The sequence below is a fragment of the Symphalangus syndactylus genome, chromosome 22 (assembly GCF_028878055.3).
Source record: "Symphalangus syndactylus isolate Jambi chromosome 22, NHGRI_mSymSyn1-v2.1_pri, whole genome shotgun sequence".
In the NCBI taxonomy this organism is placed as follows: domain Eukaryota; kingdom Metazoa; phylum Chordata; class Mammalia; order Primates; family Hylobatidae; genus Symphalangus; species Symphalangus syndactylus.
The window spans coordinates 60479280-60505666 of record NC_072444.2 but is presented as its reverse complement, the minus strand read 5'-3'; the positions used below and the strand labels follow the sequence as shown (position 1 = coordinate 60505666).

Sequence of the window (26387 nt, the reverse complement as noted above, 5' to 3'; positions counted from 1 at the left end):
GTTCATACTTCAAATTTCTACAGTTGGTAATAACTTTATGATAGAGAACACAGTAACAAATCATATCCACCAGGAATCACTGCCACAGAGTAAGGGATGTTTAGGACATTTGTAAAATGAGGTGGTTTACTGTTTTTCATCTTCTGTAAGTCTGAAATTGACTTAAATCTTCCAAAAAGGTTATTGTCTTCAAAACTGACACTCATTTAAAAGGTGTTTTTAATTAAAAAAAAGACAAAGTGAGCCTATATTTGTAAACATTTATTCTCTTGAACTGAAAAAGGCTTGCATCAGCACACATTGTACAGCCTTGCAAATTACACAGAAATTGAAAAGAAGGTTCCTTGTTCATAAGTGCAATGAATCTTTGATGTCCAGTGATCCGCTGCAAACAATGAAGACAAACTGTAAAGCACTTAAGAAGTTTCCAGCACTCATCAAATGCATTTCCTTAGGTGACAAAAAATCCACAAGGAGGGGAATGCAAATAAGTGCATTTAGTTATTAGAGAGATACTTGAAAAAAAAAAAAAGTGGAAGTATTTTCCTGCTTAGAATGATTTCTGTTCCCCTTTGAATGTAAGTGGTTTAAGAGGCATTAAGAACATAATTTATTTTATACTTAATGTTCACACTACCTAAATGAATAAGGAAAGGGCCCTACAGGGAAGAGTTATGTATTTTTTGGCAATTGTTTCTGAGTTTAGAGATTCAGAGGAAGAGTAATCCTCTATTTGTGGGCTCTTCTTAGCATCCCTAACGCCCAAGGAGATTGTACATGCTTTTGACTTGGTTATTTCACTCCTGCATTCTTTTTCCCCCAAATTTTAAGTTGGGTCACATTGTGCTGGCTGCAAAAAGAAATACAGGTTGCAACTGGTTATAATCATTTTGAAGAATAATTTGCTGTACAATAGAGCTTTGGATCTGATACAAGAATTTAGAAATATAAAACAAAGTAACTATAAAAGTTAGGAGGCATTTGAACGGCATTTCCTTAGAAAAACCTGCTAACTCTGTATCATTCTGATGTGGATTCCTATAGTCATGTGGGGTGAAATGCATATTTTTTCCCCCTTTGCTGGATCACTGGCCTTTCTTCAAAAGCTATAACGCCATGAATACACATCCTAGGAGTTTCTATAATGTTAACAGAAGCTCCAAATACCAAGCCAATCAAAGATGGGAGAGGGCAGGGGAACCATAAAGGCGAAGGGTCCAAAGGTGGCTGTTACTGAGAACTTGCCCTTTCCAAAATGTGAAAGTCATAGTGCTTCTTGCTTGTTCTCAGCTTAAACTTGTTAACTGAGTTAATTTGTTTCTTCAGTGCATTCTGTGCAGCTGAAATGGAGGGGAATGTGGCTAAGACGGTGTAGGTGGAGGCCAAGTCACTGGGTTTAGAACGTTCAGGGTTGACAGTGTTGTCCCCGCTGCCACAGCAGAGGGGGTGACGACGTGGTTGGGACTGGGGGTCCCGGAGCCACCGGATTTTGGCGCCAATTTTAAAGAGTTCCCCAAAAAGCTTTTCAGCTTCCATGCGAGTTATTCCATCTGGTAGTTCAGTAATTTCCAAGACCTTCCCAACAACTAGAATAGAAAAGGTACAGAATACATCCCTGTTACCAAAAAAGTTGAGTAAAAAAGCACTGCAGACCCAAATATGACATGGGAAATGACCATTGAAATACACAAAATTAAAATTGTTAGGGCCATTTTTTTTTTTTGGAAATGGAGTCTTACTCTGTCTCCCAGGCTGGAGTGCAGCGATGTGATCTCGGCTCACTGCAACCTCCACCTCCCAGGTTCAAGCGATTCTCCTGCCTCAGCCTCCCAAGTAGCTGGGATTACAAGCACCCGCCACCATGCTCAGCTAATTTTTTGTGTTTTCAGTAGAGACGGATGGGGTTTCACCATGTTGGCCAGGCTGGTCTTGAACTCCTGAGCTCAGGCAATCCACCTGCCTCGGCCTCCCAAAGTGCTAGGATTACAGGCATGAGGCACTGCACCCGGCCAGGGACATCCATCTTTTAAATCATTCCTACTTACCCCACAGGCAAGGAATAGAGGGCTAATAGTGTTAAAGCTACTGAGCCAGGCGCACCTGTAATCCTAGCACTTTGGGAGGCCGAGGTGGGTGGATCACCTGAGATCTGGAGTTCAAGACCAGCCTGACCAACATGGTGAAACCCCATCTCTACTAAAAACACAAAAAATTACCTGGGTGTGGTGGTGGGCGACTGTAATCCCAGCTACATGGGAGGCTGAGGCAGGAGAATTGCTTGAACCTGGGAGGTGGAGGTTGCAGTGAGCTGAGACTACACCACTGCACTCCAGCATGGGCAACAAGAATGAAACTCCATCTCAAAAATAAATAAATAAATAAATAAAATTAAGCTACTGATGTCATAGTCTTTACTGGTAGTTGCACAAATAAAAAGAAGCATTGTACAGTGGCTTCTCTAAATTAGGTGATCTCAAACATTTTTCTGAACTTCACATTTCCATTGTAAAATAAAATAAAAGCACTTGCCCTAACCACACCACAAGGCTGCTGAGTAGAAAGTTAAAGTACAAACTTGAAGGCACTTTATCACAGAGAGGCAATATATTTGTTCACTCAGACTCTTTCCCACATGGATGTAAGGACAAACCCTTTCTCAAAGAACTAAGAGGCTAAGAGTTTCACTCTACTTGTTCCTCTCACGCATTTCCCTTTGGCCCCTCTCTCCCTCCTAAACCCACCATCTTACCATATATACTCTCACATCTCAAATGACACAGGGTCATAGGAACATATCCAAGAACCCTAAATCAGAGATGGCAAAAATTATTATGACTTTTTGCAGGATTCTAGGAAGAGGAAAACCCATTTCTGTGCTGTGGTGTATTTTTAAAGACTGTCACCAGTTTGCAGACCCACATCCAGTTGCCCCTCAGAGACATACCTGTTTCTCCTGCTCCAAGGTCCGTGGATGCAGCTTTTTTAGCTTGTCTCCTTCCTCGGTTTCCATGCCTGCTGCCAGGTTGACCCTGAAAACCCACAAATAGTTGAGAAACAAGGTTAATAATGCTGACAAACACACTTTGGATGTTTAAAAACTTAACACCCAAACACCTTTAGTTTGGGTTTTGCACTCTGGCAGAAGAAAATCAGTCCCAGGCCTTCCGGATTCTGCCTCTGTGGCAGTGGCATTTCTGTCTTTCATTATGACCAATCACTTGCTGACAGTCCTTCATTAGCAAGAGTGCCCCAATCCCTTGCCACTGCCTTGTCTTTGGGTGGCACTAGAGAATTACTGCTCTGCCAAGCAGCACACCATCTTCTCCTTTGCTCTGCTTCTGATGGAGCCAGTGATAATCTGTGTAAACCAACTGGCTGAGGAACAGAGCTCTCCTTGGGCAGTGCCAGCAGGTGGGCTCAGGGTTGCCCCTTATACTCTGAGGGAGCTATGACATTCTGCAACAAAGGTTAGTTGTCTTTCATACCTGTTGGTTTGGAATGTGTCCGTGCAGAACAGCAGGAGGGTTGTACTGCAGTGGCTGGCCAAGTAATGGATACCTGGAATCTCCTGAAAGTCAATAAAATATTTTTACATTTTTTCTTTCCTCAGTTAAAAAGTACTTGCCAGAGGCCGGGCACGGTGGTTCATGCCTGTAATCCTAGCACTTTGGGAGGCTGAGGCAGGCCGATTACTTAAGGCCAGGAGTTCGAGACCAGACTGGCCAACATGGGTGAAACCCCATCTGTAATAAAAATATAAAAATTAGCCACGCATGGTGGTGGGTGCCTATAATTCTAGCTACTCAGGAGGCTGAGGCATGAGAACTGCTTGAACATGGGAGGCAGAGGTTGCAGTGAGCCGAGATGGCGCCACTATATTCCAGCCTGGGTGACCGAGTGAGAGACTGTCTCAAAAAAATAAAAAATAAAATAAAATAAAAAGTACTTGCCAGAGTTTTCTAATTGATCAAAATAAGATGAACAGGGGAAACAAGTATGGTGGCATAAAAAAAGTATAGATAACTGACATTTTTCTTTTGGAGACAGGGTACTGCTCTGTTGACAACCCAGGCGGGAGTGCAGTTGTGCAATCATAGCTCACTGCAGCCTTGAACTCCCGGGTTCAAGGGATCTTCCTGCCTCAGCCTCACAAGTAGCTGGGACTACAAGCACAAACTACCATGCCTGGCTAATTTTATTTTAGTAGAGATAGAGTCTCACTATGTTGACCAGGCTGGTCTCAAACTCCTGGCCTCCAGCAATCCGTCCACCTCATGAGTTGCTGGGATTACAGGTGCAAGCCACCATGCCTGGTTAAATGACATTTTAAACAAGAATTAAAAATTTCCACGTATCCTTTTAAGAGCCCAGGCAAAATTCTGAAAAGATTAAGGACTAATAACAGTGGCTAGGAAGGAGGGTGCATGGTAGGAACTACATGAACAGAGACAGGATGGAGAGAAACTACTCTGGATACTTTGAAGATATGGAAGAGGAAGAATCTAAGAAAACTATGACACTAAATCCTAACATCCCATATGAAATATACCAAAATAACTGCAACACACATGCCAATCACTTGAGGTGCTGAAATCCACATCATTCTATTATGATTAAAATCTTACCTTTCAGAGGAAGGAAGAAACTCTGGATAAACATTAAGTTTTTATCTCCCCAATTCACTATTAATTGCTATAAATTTATAAATATAATATATGCATGTACACATTTACATATACTCAAACACACTTTAATAGTTCTAACCAATGGGTAGTTGTACATCCTAGGTCTTAAGTCTGCTCTTCTTAATCTTTAAGTGAAATTTGCATTTATAATTTGAACCTGTTCAGAAAAAGTTGTGTAGTTCTTAAGTGTCATTATTCATAAGTATTCCCTTCCTAAATCAGTAAATGTAGGTTAGTGAGGATGGAGATCTTCCAATTGCTTTCTTTTACTCAGGAAAGCCTAAAGTCATCACACGGCAAAGGCTTAATAAATGCTGACTGCAAAAACTTTGTCTTGGAGAATAAGGTTTTTGTGTTATATTTTCATTTATTTTATAATCATAAGTTCTCGAATTTAGTACATTTTGTGTTTGGAGGAGGGTTATCAGTAGGTGCTAGGAAAGCATCCTCAGGAAATTGTACACCCCTTCTCCTGAGAGCTTCGTAACAGAAAGTAGCAAGGTGTGGACTTCTTGCCATTCCACAAGGCTCCTTCCAGGTGAACACAGTGAAGATGCCTGGGCAGCTCCCTGGCAGGACATATGCATGACATACTCACTCTTTCCCAACCTATAGATGGAAGGGAAGATATGACATGGGGGTTTAGCACTGAGATGAGAGATGCCAAGTGAAGTGTGAAGGTGTATAAAAAACAGTTGTGAAGGCCGGGTGCGGTGGCTCATGCCTGTAATCCCAGCACTTTGGGAGGCCGAGACAGGCGGATCATGAGGTCAGAGTTCGAGATCAGCCTGGCCAACATGGTGAAACCCCGTCTCTACTAAAAACACAAAAAATTGGCCAGGCGTGGTGGCGTGTGCCTGTAGTCCCAGCTACTTGGGAGGCTGAGGCAGGAGAATAGCTTGAACTCAGGAGGTGGAAGTTGCAGTGAGCCAAGATCACGCCATTGCACTCCAGCCTGGGCAACAGGGCGAGACTCCGTCTCGAAAAAAAAAAAAAAAGAAAAAAAAAGAAAAAAAAAGAAAATACTTGTAAAGAAGTCAGAGTTAAGTGCTACAATAATGAAATTTTAAAAATTTAATGAGACTCAAAAACAGCATTAACAGAATATAGAGAACATTGCTTAAACATTCTGGAATCCCCTAGATAAAGACATTTAAGATTTTCCAACAAAAGATAAAACCTTTTAATTCTATAAAATTTCAAGTATATAAATGTATAGATAGAAAAGCATAATGTACCCATCATCCAGGTTCAACTGTGATCACTCCTGCTTTGTTTTTCCTGTTAAAGCAAATCTCAGCATCTTACTTGTAAATATTTCAGTGTACAAACATCTAATGGATAACTCCTTTTTTTTGAGACAGAGTCTTGCTCTGTCACACAGGATGGAGTGCAGTGGCACCATCTCTGCTCACTGCCACCTTTGCCTCCCAGGTTCAAGCGATTCTCCTGCCTCAGCTTCCTGAGTAGCTGGGATTACAGGCGCCCACCACCATGCCCAGCTAATTTGTTTCAAATATGGAGATAAGATTATAGTCAGCAGTACAAAGACCCCTCCTAATAGGTTGGGCCAGGTGTTCCTCCTGTGGCATTCATACCAGACTGCATGACGCATACTGTTTCAATTAATTTTTTAAAAATACGCAATTTCTAAATTTATTTATTTAGAGATGGAGTCTTGCTCTGTCGCCTAGGCTGGAGTGCAGTGGCACAATCTTGGCTCGCTGCAACCTCCGCCTCCCGGGTTCAAGCGATTCTCCTGCTTCAGCCTCCTGAGTAGCTGGGATTACAGGCATGAGCCACCATGCCTGGCTAATTTTTTTTTTTTTTGTATTTTTAATAGAGATGGGGTTTCATCATGTTTCAGGCTGGTCTCAAACTCCTGACCTCCTGATCCACCCACCTCAGCCTCCCAAAGGGCTGGGATTACAGGTGTGAGCCACTGCGCCTAGCCTTTTTTCTAAATTTAATAAGGAATTTGTTTTGTAGAAAATTTGGAGACAGAGAATTACAAAGGAGAAAATAAAAACCACTCTGGTGCTGGGTGTAGTGGCTGACATTTGTAATCTCAGCACTTTGGGAGGCCAAGGTGGGGAGATTGCTTGAGCCAAGGAGTTCGAGACTAGCCTGGGCAACATGGTGAAACCCTGTCTCTACCGAAAATACAAAAATTAGCCAGGTGTGGTGGCGTGCCTGTAAGCCCAGTTACTCAGGAGGTTGAGGTAGGGGGATCAATTGAGTCCGGGGAGGTCAAGGCTGCAGTGAGCCACAAATGCACCACTGCACTGCAGCCTGGGCGATGGAGTAAGACAGTGTCTCAAAACAAACAACAACAAACAAACCAACATCAACAAAACCCACCCTGGTAATTCCATCACTTCTAACATTTTGGTGTGTATCTTTTCACTCTTCTACATGTGTGGGCTGACTCATACATATGTGTGTGTATGAGTTTTTAAGGAAATTGAGATATAATTAACATACAATAAAATCAATAAAATAAACATTCTAAGTGTTGAATCTGATGAATTCTAACAATTGTAAAAGTCCGTGTAACCATACCCCACCCCCCCACCCCCTTAAAGAATATTTCCATCCCTGGAAGAGTTCCCTCCAGCCCCTTCCCAGTCAGTTCCACACCCCATCTCTACTACTATCTGATTTTTAACATCACAGATTAGTTTGTCTGCAGCTGGATTTCATATAATTAGAATCATATAGAATATATTCCCTTTTTGTCTTATTTTTTGGTTAACATCGTGACCTGGAGAGTCATCATGTTGTTGTGTGTCAGTAGCTTGCTTTGTTCCCTTTTATTGTTGAGTAGTACCCTTTTAAGGATATAGCACAATTTGTTTATCCAGTCTCCTGTCGATGGACATGTTGGTCTTGTCCAGTTTGAGCTATTATAAAATAAGGTTGCTATATTTTGTACACAAGACTATGTGAACATGTTTTCAATTCTCTTTCCCCTAGGAGTGGAATTACTGGGTTATATGGTAAGTGATTAAAGTCTTAGGAAACTGCCATACCTTTTCCTAAAGCGGTTTCATCACTGTACACTCTTACCGCCAGCGTGTGAGAATTTTAGTAGCTCTGTATCTTTACCAACATTATTTTTTAAGTACTCACATGTGGATTTTGCATGTTGTAGGGGTTTGGGGGTTTGGTGTACTTATTATTTTGTCACCCAGGTAATAAGCATAGTATCCAATAGGTACTTTTCAATCCTCACCCTCTCCCCTCAAGTAGGCCCAAGCGTCTATTGTTCCCTTCTTTGTGTCCATCAATGTTTAGCTCCCACTTACAAGGGAGAACATTCTTCTTTTTTTTTTTTGAGATGCAGTGTCAATCTTGTCACCCAGGATGGAGTGCAGTGGTGCGATCTCTGCTCACTGCAACCTTCGCCTCCAGGATTCAAGCAATTCTCCTGCCTTAGCCTCCCAAGTAGCTGGGATTATAGGCATGTGCTACCATGCCGGGCTAATTTTTGTATTTTTAGTAGAGATGGGGTTTCACCATGTTGGCCAGGTTGGTCTCGAACTCCTGACCTCAAGTGATCTACCCACCTCAGCCTCCCAAAGTGCTGAGATTACAGGCGTGAGCCACCATGCCTGGCAAGTGAGAACATTCTTTACCAACATTTGGTGTTGTCCGTCTTTTTGATTATAGCCATTCTAATGGGTGTGAAGTGATATTCTGGCTTGATATTCATTTCTATAATGACTGATGTTAAATATCTTTGCAAGGGCTTATTAGACATCTGCATACTACTTCAAAATGTCTGTGTAACTTGTTTTTCAAAATCACTCACCATATTGTGAATATTGCTCCCCCTGTCGTCATTTTTTTTTTGAGATGGAGCCTCTCTCTGTCGCCCAGGCTGGAGTGCAGTGGCGCGATCTTGGCTCACTGCAGCCTCTGCCGCCAAGGTTCAAGTGATTCTCCTGCTTCTGCCTCCCGAGTAGCTGGGATTATAGGTGCCTGCCACCGTGCCCAGCTCATTTTTGTAGTTTTAGTAGAGACGGGGTTTCACTATCTTGGCCAGGCTGGTCTTGAACTCCTAACCTTGTGATCCACCTGCCTCGGCCTCCTAAAGTGCTGAGATTACAGGTGTGAGCCACCGTGCCTAGCCTGAATACTGCCCCCTTTCAGTGATTCTTTAGATAGCTACATAATCTTCCTTGTATGAATATCCCATAATTTAAGTATTCCTCATTGATGAACACAGGTTGTTTGTAAATTTTTTTGCTATAGGATAAACTCTTCTGTATATAAATCTTTGTGTGCATTATCCTTAGGATAAATTCTAGGAAATACAATGGTTTCCATATTAGTTTATAATCACCTGCTTGCACGTCTGCTCCCCCAAGTAGACTAAGGGTTAGTGAGGGTAAGGACTTCTCCTTACTCATCTTTATACACCAAGGGCATAGCCATTTCCTTAATAAATGATTGCTGAATAAATTTTTGGATAATCTCTTTTTTGTTTTATTTTTGAGACAGAGCCTTGCTCTGCTGTCCATGCTGGAATGCACTGGCATAATCAGAGCTCACTGCAGTCTTAAATTCCTGGGCTGAAGTGATCCTCCCACTTCAGCCTCCTGAGTAGCTATGACTACAGTCATGTGCCACCACTTCTGGCTGATTTTTGTAGTTTCTCTAGAGACGGGGTCTTGAGTGGCCTCAAGTGATCCTTCTGCACTGGCCTCCCAAAGTGCTGGGATTACAGGCGTAAGCCATTGCGCCCGGCCTGGATAAACTTTTGATCTATATTACTCTAATGCAGAAATTAAAATACCGAAAAAATGTAGAAAAATGTGTATTATTACTATAGAGGAATGGATTCTAAGAATAAGTTAAAAGCGATTTTAATGTGATCATGTAATTACTAAATATAAGTAATTACTGAATTAATAATTATTAATTAGCAATGACACATTAAGGTTAGGAGAGTATATGGTCACAAATAGACATGCCTGAGTGTAGGTGAAGATGTAGCTCTGTGGAAAATAGAAAGGCAATATTACCAAGATAAATTACCAAGTCACTGGGAATGGATGTCTTAAATTCTCTGAAGCTGTGACTAGTTTCATGTACACTTACCTTGCCCGGGGACAAAAGGTCTAGAAAATTGGGGCATGATGGAAAGTGGTGGTCCAGAGGGACGTACAGTTTTCAGGGTGGACAGCTGAGCTGGTGCTGGCGACTGAGCTGGTGAAATAATGGGGCTACTGAGTTGAGGGCTGTGCTGCAATTACAATACGTCAAGAAAATGGGTCAGCATTTTGGGCAGGCTTATTTTTTATTATTCCTGATTACATATATGTACTTGTTACAAAATAAGTCAAAACACAGAAACATGTAATCTGCAACTCCCAAAAATAAACACTGGTAACAGATTGTTTCTTTTTTTTTCCTTTTTTTTTTTTGGGACTGAGTCTCGCTCTGTTGCCCAGGCTGGAGTGCAGTGGTGCAATCTCGGCTCACTGCAAGCTCTGCCTCCCAGGTTCACACCATTCTCGTGCCTCAGCCTCCTAAGCCTCCTGCCTCAGTCTACAGGCGCCTGCCACCATGCCCAGCTAATTTTTTGTATTTTTAGTAGAGATGGGGTTTCCCTGTGTTAACCAGGATGTTCTCGATCTCCTGACCTTGTGATCCGCCTGCCTCAGCCTCCCAAATTGCTGGGATTACAGGCGTGAGCCACCACGCTCAGCCGAGAGATTGTTTCTATGCACATGCATTCATACATCAATTTTTCACAAAAATGGTAACAGACTACATCCTACTTTTGAAACTTGCTTTTTTACCTTGGCAATAATATTGCCGATACTTTTGCATGAGAGAATACATACAGCTAACTCACTCTTTTTTCATATTAAATGCTGTAACATTTCATACGTAAATAATTTCATTAGAGAATAGTTTCTAAGATTGTAAAAGAATTCCCAGATTTCCCAAATGACGTTAACTTTTATTACACTGCTTTCTGTGTGTGTGTGTGTGTGTATACATCCACATATATACATATATATCACTGTGTTTTCTGGAACTGTTTGAAAGTGAATTTCACATGATATTCCTTTAACCCAGAATAATTAGTGTCTATTTCCTAACAACAAGGACTTTTATAATATAATCAAAGTAGAATAATAAAAGCCAGAAAATTAACAATACAATAGTATTATCTAATCTACAGTTAATTTAAATTTTGCCAAGTGTCCCACTAATGTCCCTTATAGCAAAAGATAAGAAAAATGTTTCCCTTCAAGTCCAGAATCCAGACTAAAATCAAGGGCTGCATTTTGTTGTCATGGCTCTTTAATCTTCTTTAATCTGAAGCAGAACAGCACAGTCTCTTCTTTCTTTCATGACTGTGACATTTCTGAAGATTTGTTTCAGAAGATCAGTTATTTTGTAGACTGTCCCTCAATTTGGGTTTGTCTGCTGTCTCCTCATTAAAAGTTCATGTTATATATTTGGGAAAGGAACACCAGAGAAGTAATGTGTCCTTTGCAATGGATCACATCAGAAGGAACCTGATGTCTATCTGTCATCACAGTATTGGTGACATTTACTTCGACTGCTTTGTTAACGTGGTGCCTATCAGGTTCCTCCACTGTAAATTACCATTTTTTTCCTTTGTAGTTTTAAGTATCTTGTAGGGAGATACTTTAAAAAAAATTCTGCTTTTCCTCAGAACTTCACCCACTAGTTTTGTAGCCTCTGGTGGTGACTCTTGCCTGATGGTTTCTTGGTGGTGATCTTCTAATTTCACGATTCTACATTTATCACTTTACATTACACTGAGGTAAGACAGAGTTTCATTTTCCATTTATTGATTTTTATCAGTATGGACTAATGAATTCTTATTTTATTCCATGGATGATCACTCATTTCTATCATTGTTTTATGCCCCAAACCTCCACTCCTGATCCTGTATTCTTCAACATGTCCCTATTTTTCTTCCACCCCTTCCTTACTTTCTGGCACAGCCAAGATGGCCTACGCCCATCTGGTACTTTCCCTGCACCAACTCTGGCAACAGTTATTTTTCTAAGGAGCCTTAGTTCCTTTTAATGGAGACTGGTTATTTACAAACTACCATCTCAATAGTAGGTGTATCTTATTCTTTTCAGTATTACACACTTAAGGGCATTTTCCTAAATGGCACAGTAATAATCAGTTACCCACTGATGAATGTCAAGACTGTTTACAGTTTTTCAATATTACAACAGGGAAAAAAGAAATATTGTACACATATTTTTGCACTTATTGTATAATTTTTACTGGATAAAGTTCCAGAAGCATTATCTGTGGGTCAAATTCTACATTTTGAAAAATGTCTCCAAAGTGCATTCCAAAGAGCTGTACCAATTTACACTACCACAAAGAGAGTCCCAGAGCTTATAACTTGATCTTTGCCAAACTATTACTACGGCAGATTATTGGTCTTCCTGAATTTTCCCAATTATATAGATGAAAAGTAGTTTTATATTTTCATCTGTTTAATGGCCATTGATAGTTTGTGAGCTGATCTATAATAACCTTTGTCCCACCCCCTCCTTTTTTTTTTTTTTTTTGAGACAGGGTCTCACTCTGTCAACTAGGCTGGAGTACGGTAGTGTGATCACAGCTCAATGCAGCCTCTACCACTCAGGGTCAAGTAATCCTCCTGCTTCAGCCTCCCGAGTAGCTAGAACTACAGGTGTATACCACCCCACCTGGCTAATTTTTAATTTTTTTTATAGAGATGGGATCTCATTATGTTGTCTAGGCTGCTCTTGAACTCCTGGACTCAAGTGATCCTTTCTCCTTGGCCTCCCAAAGTGCTGGGATTATAGGCGTAAGCCACCATGCCGAACCTCTATCTTTTAAAAAATGTTAAAAACTGGCTGGGTAAAGTGGCTCAAGCCTATGATCCCAGCACTTTGGGAGGCTGAGCCAGGTGAACCACTTAAGCTCAGGAGTTCGAGACCAGCCTGGGCAACATGGCAATACCCTGTCTCTACAAAAAAAGAAAAAATTAGTTGGGCATGGTGGTGTGCATGTGTGGTTTCAGCTACTCAAGTGGCTGAGGTGGGAGGATGGCTTGAGCCCAGGAGATGGAAGCTGCAGTAGGCCCAGATCATGCCACCGCACTCCAGCCTAGGTAATAGAGCCAGACCCTGTCTCTAAATGATGAGCCCAGGAGGTTGAGGCTGCAGTAAGCCGTGATTGTGCAAATGCAGTCCAGCCTGGGTGTCAGAGTGTAACCTTGTCTCAACAAAAGATAAAACCTTTTAATTCTATAAAATTTCAAGTATATAAAAGTATAGATAGAAAAGCATAATGAAATTCCATGTACCCATTATCCAGGTTCAACTGTGATCGCCCCTGCTTTGTTTTTCCTGAAGTATTTAAAGCAAATCTCAGCATTTTACTTGTAAATATTTCAGTATACAAACAGTTATATCTAATGGACAACTCTTTTTTTTTTTTCTTTAATTTTAGACAGAGTCTCGCTTTGTCACCCAGGCTGCGGCGCAATGGCACGATCTCGGATCACTGCAACCTCCGCCTCCCGGGTTCAAGCGATTCTACTGCCTCAGCTTCCTGAGTAGCTGAGATTACAGGTGCCCGCTACCACGTCCAGCTAAGTTTTGTATTTTTAGTAGAGATGGGGTTTCTCCATGTTGGCCAGGCTGGTCTCGAACTCCTGACCTCAGGTGATCTGCCCGCTTTGGCCTCCCAAAGTGCTGGGATTACAGGCATGAGCCACTGTGCCTGGGTCTTTTTTTTTTTTTCCCAAAGAGTTGGGGTCTCCCTCTGTTGCTGGGGGGGGGTGCAGTGGCATGATCATAGCTCACTGCAGCCTTGAACTCCTGGGCTAAATCTTGCCTCAGCCTCCTGAGTGGCTGGGACTACAGGTGCACACTGCCATGGCTGAATAATTTTTTGTATTTTTTATAGAGACAGGGTTTCACCATGTTACCCAGGCTGGTCTCGAACTCCTGCGTTCCAGGTCTGCCTTAGCTTCCCGAAGTGCTGGGATTACAGGCATGAGCCACCGCGCCTAGCCTTAAAAAATATCTTTTGATCATTCAATATCCAAATAAGATCCATATATTATATCTGATATTATACCTCTTGAGTCTCTTGTAACGTATAACAGACCAAGCTCCTATTTCAAAATGCCATCTATTAAAGTCACAGGGCCAATTTGTCAAGTAAAATATCCCACTGGTATCAGGTAATTTGTTTTTGTTCCTTCTTGTATTTCCCATAAACTAGTAGCTAGGGTTAGAGGCTTGAATAGATTCAGGTTCAAATTTCAGTAAGAGAATATCATAAGTGATGCTGTGTACTTCCTTCTATACCACATTAAGAGGTAAATAATGTTTGGCTGGCCCACTTTTGGTGATGTTATAACTGATCAGTGGATTCAGGGCTGTCTGTCTAATTCATCCATTTAAAATACCCCTCAAAACTTTTTTTTTTTTTTTTTAAGTGAGCAGTTTCTCAACCAAAACTTTTTAATCTAATATTTTTAGGATCTGCTGATGATTTTCTGGCAATTTTCTAATTCTATCATTGCTTCTGCATTTGTTAACTGGATTATTCTACAGAGAACATTCCCTTATCAACTATTTGGTTACATTAATATATAGTCATATGGGAAAGGCAGGATAAATGCTTATTTTTCTTTACCAAATTTTAGATCTAGTTTATCTTTTGAAGTTAAAAAACGTTTTTTTGAATACGCAGAAGTTAGCAAATAATATTTAAATACTGATCCTTTTTCTTCTTTTTTTTTTTGAGACAGAGTTACGCTCTTGTTACCCAGGCTGGAGTGCAATGGCACGATCTTGGCTCACTACAACCTCCACCCACCTGGGTTCAAGTGATTCTCCTGCCTCAGCCTCCTGAGTAGCTGGGATGCATGCTACCACCATACCCAGCTGATTTTGTATTTTTGCATGCACCACCACACCCGGCTGATTTTGTATTTTTAGCAGAGATGGGATTTCACCATGTTGGTCAGGCTGGTCTGAAACTGGGTGATCCCCGTGCCTCAGCCTCCCAAATAGTGCTGGGATTACAGGGGAGAGCCACCGCGCCTGGCCCAAATTCTTTTATTAATCTGGCTGACAGGATTTCAAATTCAAGCCTTGTAAGTCAATCTTAGATAACAAAAATGTAACGTTTCAAAATGATAATGAACAAAACCATCTTACCTGGACAATATTGTCTACACTGCTAAATTCTACACACTTCTGTCCTCTCTGGTGATCACAGTAGTATTTGTTTTGTTTCCACTGAGGGGGTGAGTGGGCACAAGATTGTGGATTGTTTGGTACACTGAGCTGCATCATCACCATCCCCCCACCAGGTGGCGGTGGTGGCCCAGCTGAAAATCAGAATTAAGATGCTACAGTCAGAATATTTTAGCAACTAGTTGGTGTTTCTGAACACTAGGGTAACAGCAGTAATTTTACATTTCTGAATAAAATTTTACTATTAACTAAGAAACCAAGTTGAAGCCCTAGTGCATCATACTGCAAGTATTGTGTGTTTAAACAGGCAATAAGATGGACTCTGTAGGCCTAAATATCTCACTTATCATAAAGGTAAGTTGGCGTAAACAGGAACAGCTGGAAGAGTAATGAGAGAAGGCATAGGAAATAACCCTAGAGAATATCAATACTTCTGAGAAAGGAGGATCAGGATAGTACTGTGATAGCAGCAGTAGAAGGAAAGGAAGAAGTGGACTGCACATGTTAACTATGATTCAGAGCAGCACCCTCAATATTGTGGGTGTATTTCAGCACATCAAAAATTGAGAATCTTTTTGTAGAAATGCCTAAGGAAATCAATCGAACTATTTCTCATATGAACCAATCATTATCTTATTTTCACTGATTTCTTCATACCTGTACACTGGTGGCCTTGAAGCTGCTGGGAACTGCATGGTGAAGTGGTTCGAGGAAACTGTACTTGTTCTGATCCTGGATGTTGCAGGTAACCTACTGAAGAGCTATGGAAAAAACAAATACAAAAACACAGCATAATGAGAGGAGGATGACTATAGAGATTCCTGAATGGGCCAGGCGCGGTGCTCACGCCTGTAATCCCAGCACTTTGGGAGGCCGAGGAGGGCGGATCACGAGGTCAGGAGATCAAGAACATCCTGGCTAACACGGTGAAACCCCATCTCTACTAAAAATACAAAAAATTAGCCAGGCGTGGTGGCAGGCGCCTGTAGTCCCAGCTATTCAGGAGGCTGAGGCAGGAGGATGGTGTAAACCCGGGAGGCAGAGCTTGCAGTGAGCCGAGATTGCGCCACTGCACTCCAGCCTGGGTGACAGAGCGAGACTAATTACTAAGAATAGAGGAAACAACAGAACATGTTCTGACATAGTTAACAAAATATTGACAAAAATTAAAGGCTATTAGTGTGAAACCATTAAGTTACTGCTGTATTTTTGAATAGTTAGTCTTTTTTTTTTTTGAGATGGAGTTCTGCTCTGTCACCCAGGCTGGAGTGCAGTGGTACAATCTCAGTTCACTGCAACCTCCGCCTCCAGGCTTCAAGCGATTCTCCTGCCTCAGCCTACCAAATAGCTGAGATTACAGGTGCCTGCCACCACACCCGGCTACTTTTTGTATTTTTAGTAGAGATGGGGTTTTGCCATGTTGGCCAGGCTGGTCTTGAACTTGTGACCTCAAGTGATCCTCCCATCTCAGTCTCCCCAAATGCTGGAATTACAGGTGTGAGCCACTGTGCCTGGCCTGAGCAGTCTTTCAGACTCAAATTAATACGGGTTTGTCATAACATTATCTCCGAAGTTTTCTCTAGAAAATTATTTTATAATAGTTAAAAACCACAGAACGATACTATTCTTTCTGAGAATTCATGAGTTACTAAGAACCATAATTTATATCTAAAACCCTATTGTCTTTCTCATTTTAAAAAGCTGTCTTACAAAAACAGTATTTCTTAATTTAGTTGAAATAACTTTTTGCACCTGTGTCTCGTATAATTGCATGAAACTTTATATACAACTACTGAATTACAGAGAATACAGGAAGACATGTTAAATGACAGCATGATGATGCAATCGGTAAAATCCAGATTATGGGAAACTCTAAGACAAATGTGTAAAAACATAAGCAATATTTGTGGGGCAGAAGGAAATACAAATATTAACCAGATATTTGACGTAATTAATGAATTAACCTCAATATTTTAAGATATAAGATGATATTAGTTATATGGGATTTAAAAAATCCTTCAGGGATACATATACTGAAATACTCATGAAAATGAAATACTATGATACCTGGGATTTATTTCAAACTAATATTGGAGGGAGACGAGGCAGAGATTTATATGAAAACAGATTAGTAATTACATAACTGGGGATGGGCACATATGGGTTCAGTATACTTCTGTTTATATTTATATATGTTACAGATTTCCATAATAAAAAGTTAAACAATTCTGTCTTTCAGGCTGACAGTTAATAAGAATTAGTAAAGCTTTATGCATTTTTAGGGGCAGTAACTCAGAGCGGTTCAATAAAAGGGAAAAAGAGATATAAAGGGAGGATTTAATAGAAAGTGATTTTGGATCATAAGTGAAAACAGTACTTTCTGAAATTTATGTTAATTATGATTGGAATGTGTAATATAAGTATTAGCTACCTGTGGAAATAATACAGCTTAAGTCTGTAAATGTGCCGAAATTGAGGAAAACAGAAAGGTCCCCATAGGTGGGAGGTTTTTTAGGCTCTGTTCTAACCCATGTGAACAGCTCTCCTGAGCCATGCCCCTCACTCTCATCTTGTTCGCTAAGGTCTGAGACATGTGGGTGAAAGCAAGCCATCCTGCAAAGGGAAGGGAATATTCAGGTTGGTCCCTGAGGTAAGCAATATAGCCCATACTCTACTAAACTACAAACTGCGATTCCATTTTACCACTCTAGTGGGTTTTAGTACAGTTAGAATAAAACAGGTTTCTAGCACTAGATTACCTGTTAGGTAAATGAGTAAGAATCAAATTTTAGAATTATGTAAATAAGTTCCAGGCCTCTACTAATCTTCTGAGAGACATATAGATAATTCAAGGGACATAGACTAGGCAATGAGACAACCTCTTAAATCACTTAAACACTTCAGAAAAAAGAAAGCATAGAAGTCAGTATTTACACTCTCTCTTTAAAAATACAAATATGGGCCGGGCGCGGTGGCTCAAGCTTGTAATCCCAGCACTTTGGGAGGCCGAGGCGGGCAAATCACGAGGTCAGGAGATCGAGACCACGGTGAAACCCCGTCTCTACTAAAAATACAAAAAATTAGCCGGGCGTCGTGGTGGGCGCCTGTAGTCCCAGCTACTCGGAGAGGCTGAGGCAGGAGAATGGCATGAACCCGGGAGGCGGAGCTTGCAGTGAGCCGAGATTACGCCACTGCACTCCAGCCTGGGCAACAGAGCGAGAATCCGTCTCAAAAAAAAAAAAAAAAAAAAAAAAAAGTTATACCACAGATGAATCAGTTCTGCAGTAACTTCACAAGTTTCTCCTCCTTTGGAAAACAGGAGGGAAAGAAGGACTTTTAAAATAAAGCACCAGGCCCAGTCATTCAAAGTTGATATCCTACCCTTTAACAGAAAAATGAAACGTCAATCTCAAATAATCCCATTTATCCCCAAATTTCCTGAAAAGTTCTAACACAAAACTATGAATATGTAAACTAAAAAAAATCAAAATATCCACTTTCAAATGTATTAAGGCCACTGCAATAAAAATTATTACCAATATTTTTTTCCTAACTGTTTAGGAGCTGCCTCTTCTCTATGTAAGGTAGAGGTGGGCAAACTGCTGTGAAATGCTTCTAGAAGATCACTGGAGATTAATGAATGACATTATAGGATATCCCACAGGTTTCTTCTGAGTTTTTTTTTTTTTTTTTTCGAGATGGAGTCTCCCTCTGTCACCCAGGCTGGAGTGCAGTGGCGCGATCTTGGCTCACTGCAACCTCCGCCTCCCGGGTTCACACCATTCTCCTGCCTCAGCCTCTCGAGTAGCTGGGACTACAGGTGCCCGCCACCACGCCTGGCTGATTTTTTTGTATTTTTAGTAGAGACAGGGTTTCACCGTGTTAGCCAGGATGGTCTTGATCTCCTGACCTCGTGATCCGCCTGCCTCGGCCTCCCAAAGTGCTGGGATTGCAGGCGTGAGCCACTGTGCCCGGTCCTTCTTCTGAGTTTTTTACAGTGCTCATCTTATTCCTTTAACATTGTAGGGTAATTCAGAGAGATTCCCCTTCTCTCCAGTTAATTATTTCTTCATTCTTACCATGTTTTGGAATTGAAGCCATGACAAAAAAAATGACATATATAATGTATTTTTAAAGTTAGAAACTTACTTTATCAAAGTGTGATTTTATTTTATTTATTTATTTATTTTAAACAGACAAGGTCTCACTCTATTCCTCAGGCTGGAATGCAGTGGTGTTATCATAGGTTACTGAAGCACTGAACACTTGGGCTCAAGTGATCCTCCTGCCTCCGCCTCCCAAGTAGCTAACTACAAGCACCCAGCATTGCTTAATATCAAGCAATATCAATGCTTGATATTAAGATATATTCACTAGATCTTGCAAATTCAAGTGACAGTACATTGCTATTTTAATGCCTTTGACATTTAATACCTGACCTAGGGCAAAGCACCATGTATTTGGGTGTCGGAAGGGAGCACACAGCTGTTTTCCAACTCTACTTGTTATTTGTATGTAAGTCTGAACATGTTATTTGAACTTCAGCTCTTTCATCAATAAACATGCAATTAGCACTTAAACATGCAATTAGCACTTGCCTTACCAAACTATGATGAAAGATTTGGCCAAATAGTTCAAAGTGTAAACAGCCAAACATAAAAATGTACAACTTCATTAATAATCACAGAGCCAAATTAGTATGTTGCCATTTATGAAATGTGAAAACAATAAAGCGGAGTCAGTACATATTGGGACTGTGAATCAAAGATTTTGGCAAAATGTACCATGGACCTTAATAACAGTCACATCCTTTAACCTTCTAAGGACTCATGCCAAGGGAGTAATTAAAATTGCTTACAAGATGGCTCCATAAAGTAAAAAGATATGACCTAAATGTTCTGCAGTAGGGTAAATATATTATTATATATTCATAAAATGTAAGAGTATGATCATTAAATTATATTACTGAAATTTTTAATGAGATGAAAAAATTTTTACTATGACCAATAAGTGAAATATATACAGTAAGATTTCAACTACATTAAAACTCTGTAAGAGGCTGGGTATGGTGGCTCATGCCTGTAATCCTAGAACTTGGGGAGGCCGGGGCGGACAGATCACTTGAGGTCAGGAGTTTGAGACTAGCCTGAAACCCTATCTCTGCTAAAAATACAAAAATTAGCTGGGTGTGGTGGTGCACGACTGTAGTCCCAGCTACTTGGGAGGCTGAGGCAGAAGAATCACTTGATCCCGGGAGGCAGAGTTGCAGTGAGCCAAGATGGCACCACTGCAGTCCAACCTGGGCAAAAGAGCGAGACTCCGTCTCAAAAAAAAAAAAAAAAAAAAGCATGCATGTATTTTTTATAAATAATACTTTATAAATAATAATTATAAATAATTATAAACAATACTTTAAAAATGCTTTTTGAAAACTGAAAATTTTAGCTTTTAAATGTTATAGTAGAAAGTTAATTTCAGTGAAACAATCTGAATCTGCTTCAGAAAACTTCAGCAGATGTCAAGAGTATGGCCATTTGAAGATGTTTATGCTGATATTCTGCAATATAAACCTTCAATTCAGCCAGGTGTGGCGGCTCACGCCTGTAATCCCAGCATTTTGGGAGGCTGAGGCAGGCGGATCACTTGAGGTCAAGAGTTCGAGACCAGCCTGGTCAGCATGGTGAGACTCGTTTCTACTGAAAATACAAAGATTAGCCGGGCATGGTGGCGGGTGCCTGTAAACCCAGTTATTCAGGAGGCTGAGGCAGGAGAACTGCTTGAGCCTAGGAGGCGGAGGTTGCAGTGGGCTGAGATCACACCACTACACTCCAGCCTGGGCAACAGAGCAAGACTCTGTCTCTAAATAAATAAATAAATGAATAAATAACCAATTCATTTGTGGGTCAGATGCTCAATTAGGCTTGTAGTCTCTGGAAGAAAACACCAGCTTTCTGCCTCGTAAGCTTTCTCAAAGTCATAGTGATTTCCATTTTATATACATTTTTTGTGGTGAGGGTATATATACCGAGTATAATGTAAACTTTCAATTAATCAGAATTTGACTATATGCTCAATTAATGAAAACAAATGTCAAAATCTTTAATGTGTAATTTTTTTGGGTTTTCCTTTAAATGCTAATAGCTGATTTATCTGGGCTTTCTGGTTAAATGCTTATATTTATAGAAGTATTAATTTATAGCTCATCTATTCCCCAATGTGAGCCATTTAAAAAAAACTGAATTTGACTAAAAAATGAAGTATTAAAAAAAGGGAGTGGGGACACCTGCCCTAAGATTGTTGCTTTCACAGAGCACTAAATGTAGCTTTGTGTTTCTTGGCAGCTAAGATAAAATGGTGAGCCCAGGGATTATATAACTGCCCGGATGATAAGGAAAGCAAGCAGTTAAGCCACTGGCAGGTGCTGGATTGCAGAATATCATAATTGCATTCTACAATAAATTTACAGCATGCAGTTAATTATAGAGAAATCCAGTCTTCCAGTACCACATATAAAACATACTTCATGTTTTACTAGGAAACTTAGAAGCTGGGCTGGAAATCTTGCCCAAAGAGGATTATTTCCCATTTAATAAATAGGTAAGATGCAGAAGTACCTGCAAGAAGGGCTAATATATTCCTTAAAAAGGAGCTCTGAACTTTTTAAGTACTTAATCAAGTATTTGTATGAAACCTAAAAAAGAGTCTACATTATATATTTAATGGAAGAGATGCCTTTGGCTTGAGAAATTGGAGGGTAGGTATCATAAACACAATTCACCACAAAGATGTCTCTGATGCTTCTGGAGAATGACTGATCTTGAGATGGGGCATATTCTGACCAGCCCATCAGGATGAACCAGGCATCATCAAGCAGCGTATTAGCAGATCTGTTAGAGACAGCACTTTAGTGGGTCAATGAAGTGATAGAAAACACCTGCTAAACAATTTCAGTTTTAGTACAGTTGATTCTATGCTGCTCTCTTTTGCCACTTCTTAAGTCTGTTCCTAGACTGAGATCTCCTTACTCTTTACATGTTGTTTTTTTTTTTTGAGTCAGGAGTCTTGCTCTGTCACCTAGGCTGGAGTGCGATCTTGGCTCGCTGCAACCTCCGCCTTCCAAGTTCAAGTGATTCTCTTGCCTCAGCCTCCCAAGTAGCTGGGATTACAGGCACACACCACCATGCCTGATTTTTTTTTTTTTTTTTTTGAGACGGAGTCTTGCTCTGTCGCCCAGGCTGGAATGCAGTGTCATGACCTCGGCTCACTGCAAGCTCCACCCTCCTGGGTTCATGCCATTTTCCTGCCTCAGCCTCCTGAGTAGCTGGGACTACAGGTACCTGCCACCATGCCTGGCTAATTTTTTTGTATTTTTAGTAGAGACGGGGTTTCATCATGTTAGCCAGGATGGTCTCGATCTCCTAACCTTGTGATCTGCCAGCCTCGGCCTCCCAGAGTGCTGGGATTACAGGTGTGAGCCACCACGCCCAGCTATTATTTTGTATTTTTTAGTACAGATGGGGTTTTGCCATGTTGGCCAGGCTGGTCTCAAAACTCCTGACCTCAGGTCATCTGCTCACCTTGGCCTCCCAAAGTGCTGGGATTACCAGCATGAGCCACTGTGCCCAGCCTTTTTTTTTTTTTCCTGAGACGTCTTGCTCTGTTGTCCAGGGTGGAGTGCAGTGGTGCAATCATAGCTCACTGCAATCTCAAACTCCTGGCTCAAGCCACTGTATGTACATACTACATTTTCTTTATCCACCTGTTGATAGACACTTGAGTTGCTTCCACCTCAGGGTTTCTTTCTGAGGGTGATGAAAATGTTTTAAAATTGGCTGGGAGCGGTGGCTCACGCCTGTAATCCCAGCACTTTGGGAGGCCGAGGTGGGTGGATCACAAGGTCAGGAGATTGAGACCATCCTGGCTAACATGGCGAAACCCTGTCTGTACTGAAAAACAAAAAATTAGCCGGGCGTGGTGGTGGGCGCCTGTAGTCCCAGCTACTCGGGAAGCTGAGGCAGGAGAATGGCGTGAACCCGGGAGGCGGAGCTTGCAGTGAGCCGAGATCGCGCCACTGCACTCCAGCCTGGGTGAAAGAGCGAGACTCCGTCTCAAAAAAAAAAAAAAAGAAAATGTTTTAAAATTGACCATGGTGATAGTTGTACACATTTGTAAATACACTAAAAACTACTGAAATGTACATATTAAGTGAATTGTAGAGTATATAAATTATATCTCAATAGAGCTGTTTAAAAACAAGATAAATAAGAACATGGCAGAATGAATAAAAATGGTGCATACAGTAGTCACCCCTTATCTGTGGTTTTGCTTTCCTTGGTTTCAGTTACTCTCAGTCAACCATGGTCCAAAAGTATTAAAAATGCCAGAAACAAACTTTATAAGTTTTAAATTGCATGTCATTATGAGTAGCATGAAGAAATCTCATGGTGTTCTGCCCAAGATGTGAATCATCCCTTTGCCCAGCATATCCATGCTGCCTGTTAGTCATGGACACTGTTTGCTCCTGACATTTAGCTATCAACACTGTCACGACTTGATGATCTAGATCACCTGAAGCAAATGATCCTCCTCCTGACATCCTGTTGGAGAGTCAATAGTAGCCAAACACTATGTCACACCGCCTACATCATTCACCTCACCTCATCTCATCACATATGCATTTCATCATCTTACATCACCACAAGGATGAGTACATTTATATGTATGTATGTGTATATATTTTCTTTATTATTATTTTATGGAGATAGGGTCTTGCTCTGTGACCCAGGAGTGCAGTGTTAAGATTGTAGCTCACTGTAACCTTGAACTCCAGGGCGCAAGTGATCTTCCCACGTCAGTCTCCCTACAGGTGTGCACCACTACACCTGGCTAATTTTTGTAGGTTTTTTTTTTTTTTTTTGAGACGGAGTCTCGCTCTGTCGCCCAGGCTGGAGTGCAGTGGCGCAATCTCGGCTCACTGCAAGCTCCGCCTCCCGGGTTCACGCCATTCTCCTGCCTCAGCCTCTCCGAGTAGCTGGGACTACAGGCGCCGGCCACCGCGCCCGGCTAATTTTTTGTATTTTTAGTAGAGACGGGGTTTCACCGTGGTCTCCATCTCCTGACCTCGTGATTCACCCGCCTCGGTCTCCCAAAGTGCTGGGATTACAAGCGTGAGCCACCGCGCCCGGCGGTTTTTTTTTTCTTTTGGTAGCGATGAGGTCTTGTTATGTTGCCCAAGGCTGGTCTCAAACTACTGGCCTCAAGCGATTCTCCCACCTCCGCGGATCACAGGCGTGAGCCACTGTGCCAGGCCGATGTACAATATTTTGAGAGACCACATTCCTATAACTTTTCTTACAGTATATTGTTATCATTGTTCTATCATGTTATTAATCTATCATTGTGCCTAATTTTAAATTAAAACTTTATCAGAGGCATGTATGTATAGGAAAAAACATAGTACATACCGGGTCCAATTCCATGGTTTCAGGCATTCACTGGGAGATCCTGGAACATATACCCTCTGGATAAGGGGGACTACTGTATATGAAAGGTATTTACAAAATCCTATTGTATGAAATTACCCACGAAAAGGTCGAGACTTAGGAAAATTAATAGCATGGGAAATTCCACATGAAAATATATTGCCATCATGTGTCTTTTCTCTTTATGTTTTTGTAAATATTTCATGGCTGCTATTTCAAATTATTTTTTAGATGGGAGAATAGGAACAAGTATATTCTTCCCAAGCAATAATTGATTCGTTTGAAAAGCAAGCCATACATCTACTGCAGCTTTTAGTGACTACTAGAAGCGATGTCTTTGAAAATTTATGAACAGTTGTCAAGGTGTGTTAAGTCATTTGGTTTTCTGCCTTTTTAAACCACCTGACATCTTATTGTCAATGGCAGTTAAGCAAGCTTCCTGAACTTAATAATATTACTTTATAGACATGTGCTCTATTCACTTAAAATGCTGTAAGTCATCAATAAAATCCATTTGTGAACTATAGCAGCCTGAGTATCAAACATTTATTCTTCTGAATTGAAGATACTGGAGCAATTAACACAGAACAAACACCTTTAAAACTCACTGGTCCCACTATCTGAGAAATGGTCTGTGACAACTAAGTAAATCTCACTATGACTTAAGCTAAACTTAATCAGCCTAGCAGAAAAATAAATGGAGAAGAAAATTTAAACTATTCAAAGGTTACTAGGTTACTCCATGTTTTTTTTTTTTTTTGCATCTTTTTATTTGGATTCTTATGTTAATAATAGCACTGTTATAATTTGTTTAGCCACAATTTAAATTCTGGGGTGGATTATCTTTGTGATAAAATTTTAGAGGTAGAATTTAAAAGTATAGCAATTTTGCATTTTGTTAAATATCCCGACTGATTTATAGAAAAATGGGCTTGATATGCCTAGCAACCAGCAATGTTCAAACGTCTCTATGCACAGTATTGCTAACTATATGTTTTAGCCTAGTTTTCGTGTTAAAGTTGCCTTAATTCTCATTTTTTGGATTGCTGGTAAGACAACATTTGCCCATGTGAAAACTTACTATCAGTTTTCTTCGAGTAACAATTTATCTTTATGGATTGTTTACTTGTAGTCTCACTGTTACCATCTTAGAACATAGAGAAGTGATAAAAATGTTCTATATAATAAGCTTTTATTAGGCATACTTGTCACATTTCCCCTATATCTTGCTTCTTTCCTTTGAATATTAGTCTTAATATAGCTGTAATGGATTTCTGTATTTACAAAACTTTAAAACGTTCTTCTACTCTGATAATGTACTTGATATCTTGACTAATTCACTGAGAAAAGCAAAGCAATCAGAAGAGAATTTCTCTCGCTGCCATATCTATCCACCTACCCATATCTGTATCCTTATACTCTCCTTGTCCTCGTTTATTGCCCATGAAATCCTCTGCACTGCTATCTAAGGCTAACCTGCTTCTATTTTTGTGGTGGCTCTCACTCTCCCTGGGGACCTTACAACTCTCTCTCTCTCTCCTGTCCCTTGTACAGGCAAATCTTCTGTATCTACTGAGCCTTTCTCTTCAGCATACAAACACATGCATCTTTCCTTCAATTAAAAAAGGATCCTCTGGCCGGGCGCGGTGGCTCAAGCTTGTAATTCCAGCACTTTGGGAGGCCGAGGTGGGCGGATCACGAGGTCAGGAGATCGAGCCCACGGTGAAACCCCGTCTCTACTAAAAATAGAAGAAATAAGCCGGGCGTGGTGGCGGGCGCCTGTAGTCCCAGCTACTCGGAGAGGCTGAGGCAGGAGAATGGCGTGAACCCGGGAGGCGGAACTTGCAGTGAGCCGAGATTGCGCCACTGCACTCCAGCCTAGGCGACAGAGCAAGACTCCGTCTCAAAAAAAAAAAAAAAAAAAAAAGGATCCTCTGTCTTGACTTCATCCTCTCCATATACGA

General features: G+C 40.9%; 1 protein-coding gene across 28 annotated transcripts in view; it reads right to left on the bottom strand.

Moving 5' to 3' along the window:
* Positions 1 to 246: 246 nt before the first annotated feature.
* R3HDM1 (R3H domain containing 1) overlaps positions 247 to 26387 on the bottom strand; it is a 198406-nt gene continuing 172265 nt past the window's right edge. For 25 of the 28 annotated variants that reach the window (XM_063630995.1, XM_055262002.2, XM_055261992.1 and 22 more), the window contains 6 exons: positions 15599 to 15702; positions 14903 to 15075; positions 9792 to 9936; positions 3486 to 3568; positions 2945 to 3029; positions 247 to 1586 (listed from right to left, as the gene is read on the bottom strand). In XM_063630995.1, the coding sequence (XP_063487065.1) occupies positions 1231 to 1586; positions 2945 to 3029; positions 3486 to 3568; positions 9792 to 9936; positions 14903 to 15075; positions 15599 to 15702 (946 nt within the window). In that variant the 3' untranslated portion in view covers positions 247 to 1230. Of the gene's footprint in view, positions 1587 to 2228; positions 2360 to 2944; positions 3030 to 3485; positions 3569 to 9791; positions 9937 to 14902; positions 15076 to 15598; positions 15703 to 26387 lie in introns of those variants that run through there. The other 3 variants (XM_063630992.1, XM_063630996.1, XM_063630993.1) reach the window with 2 other exon arrangements.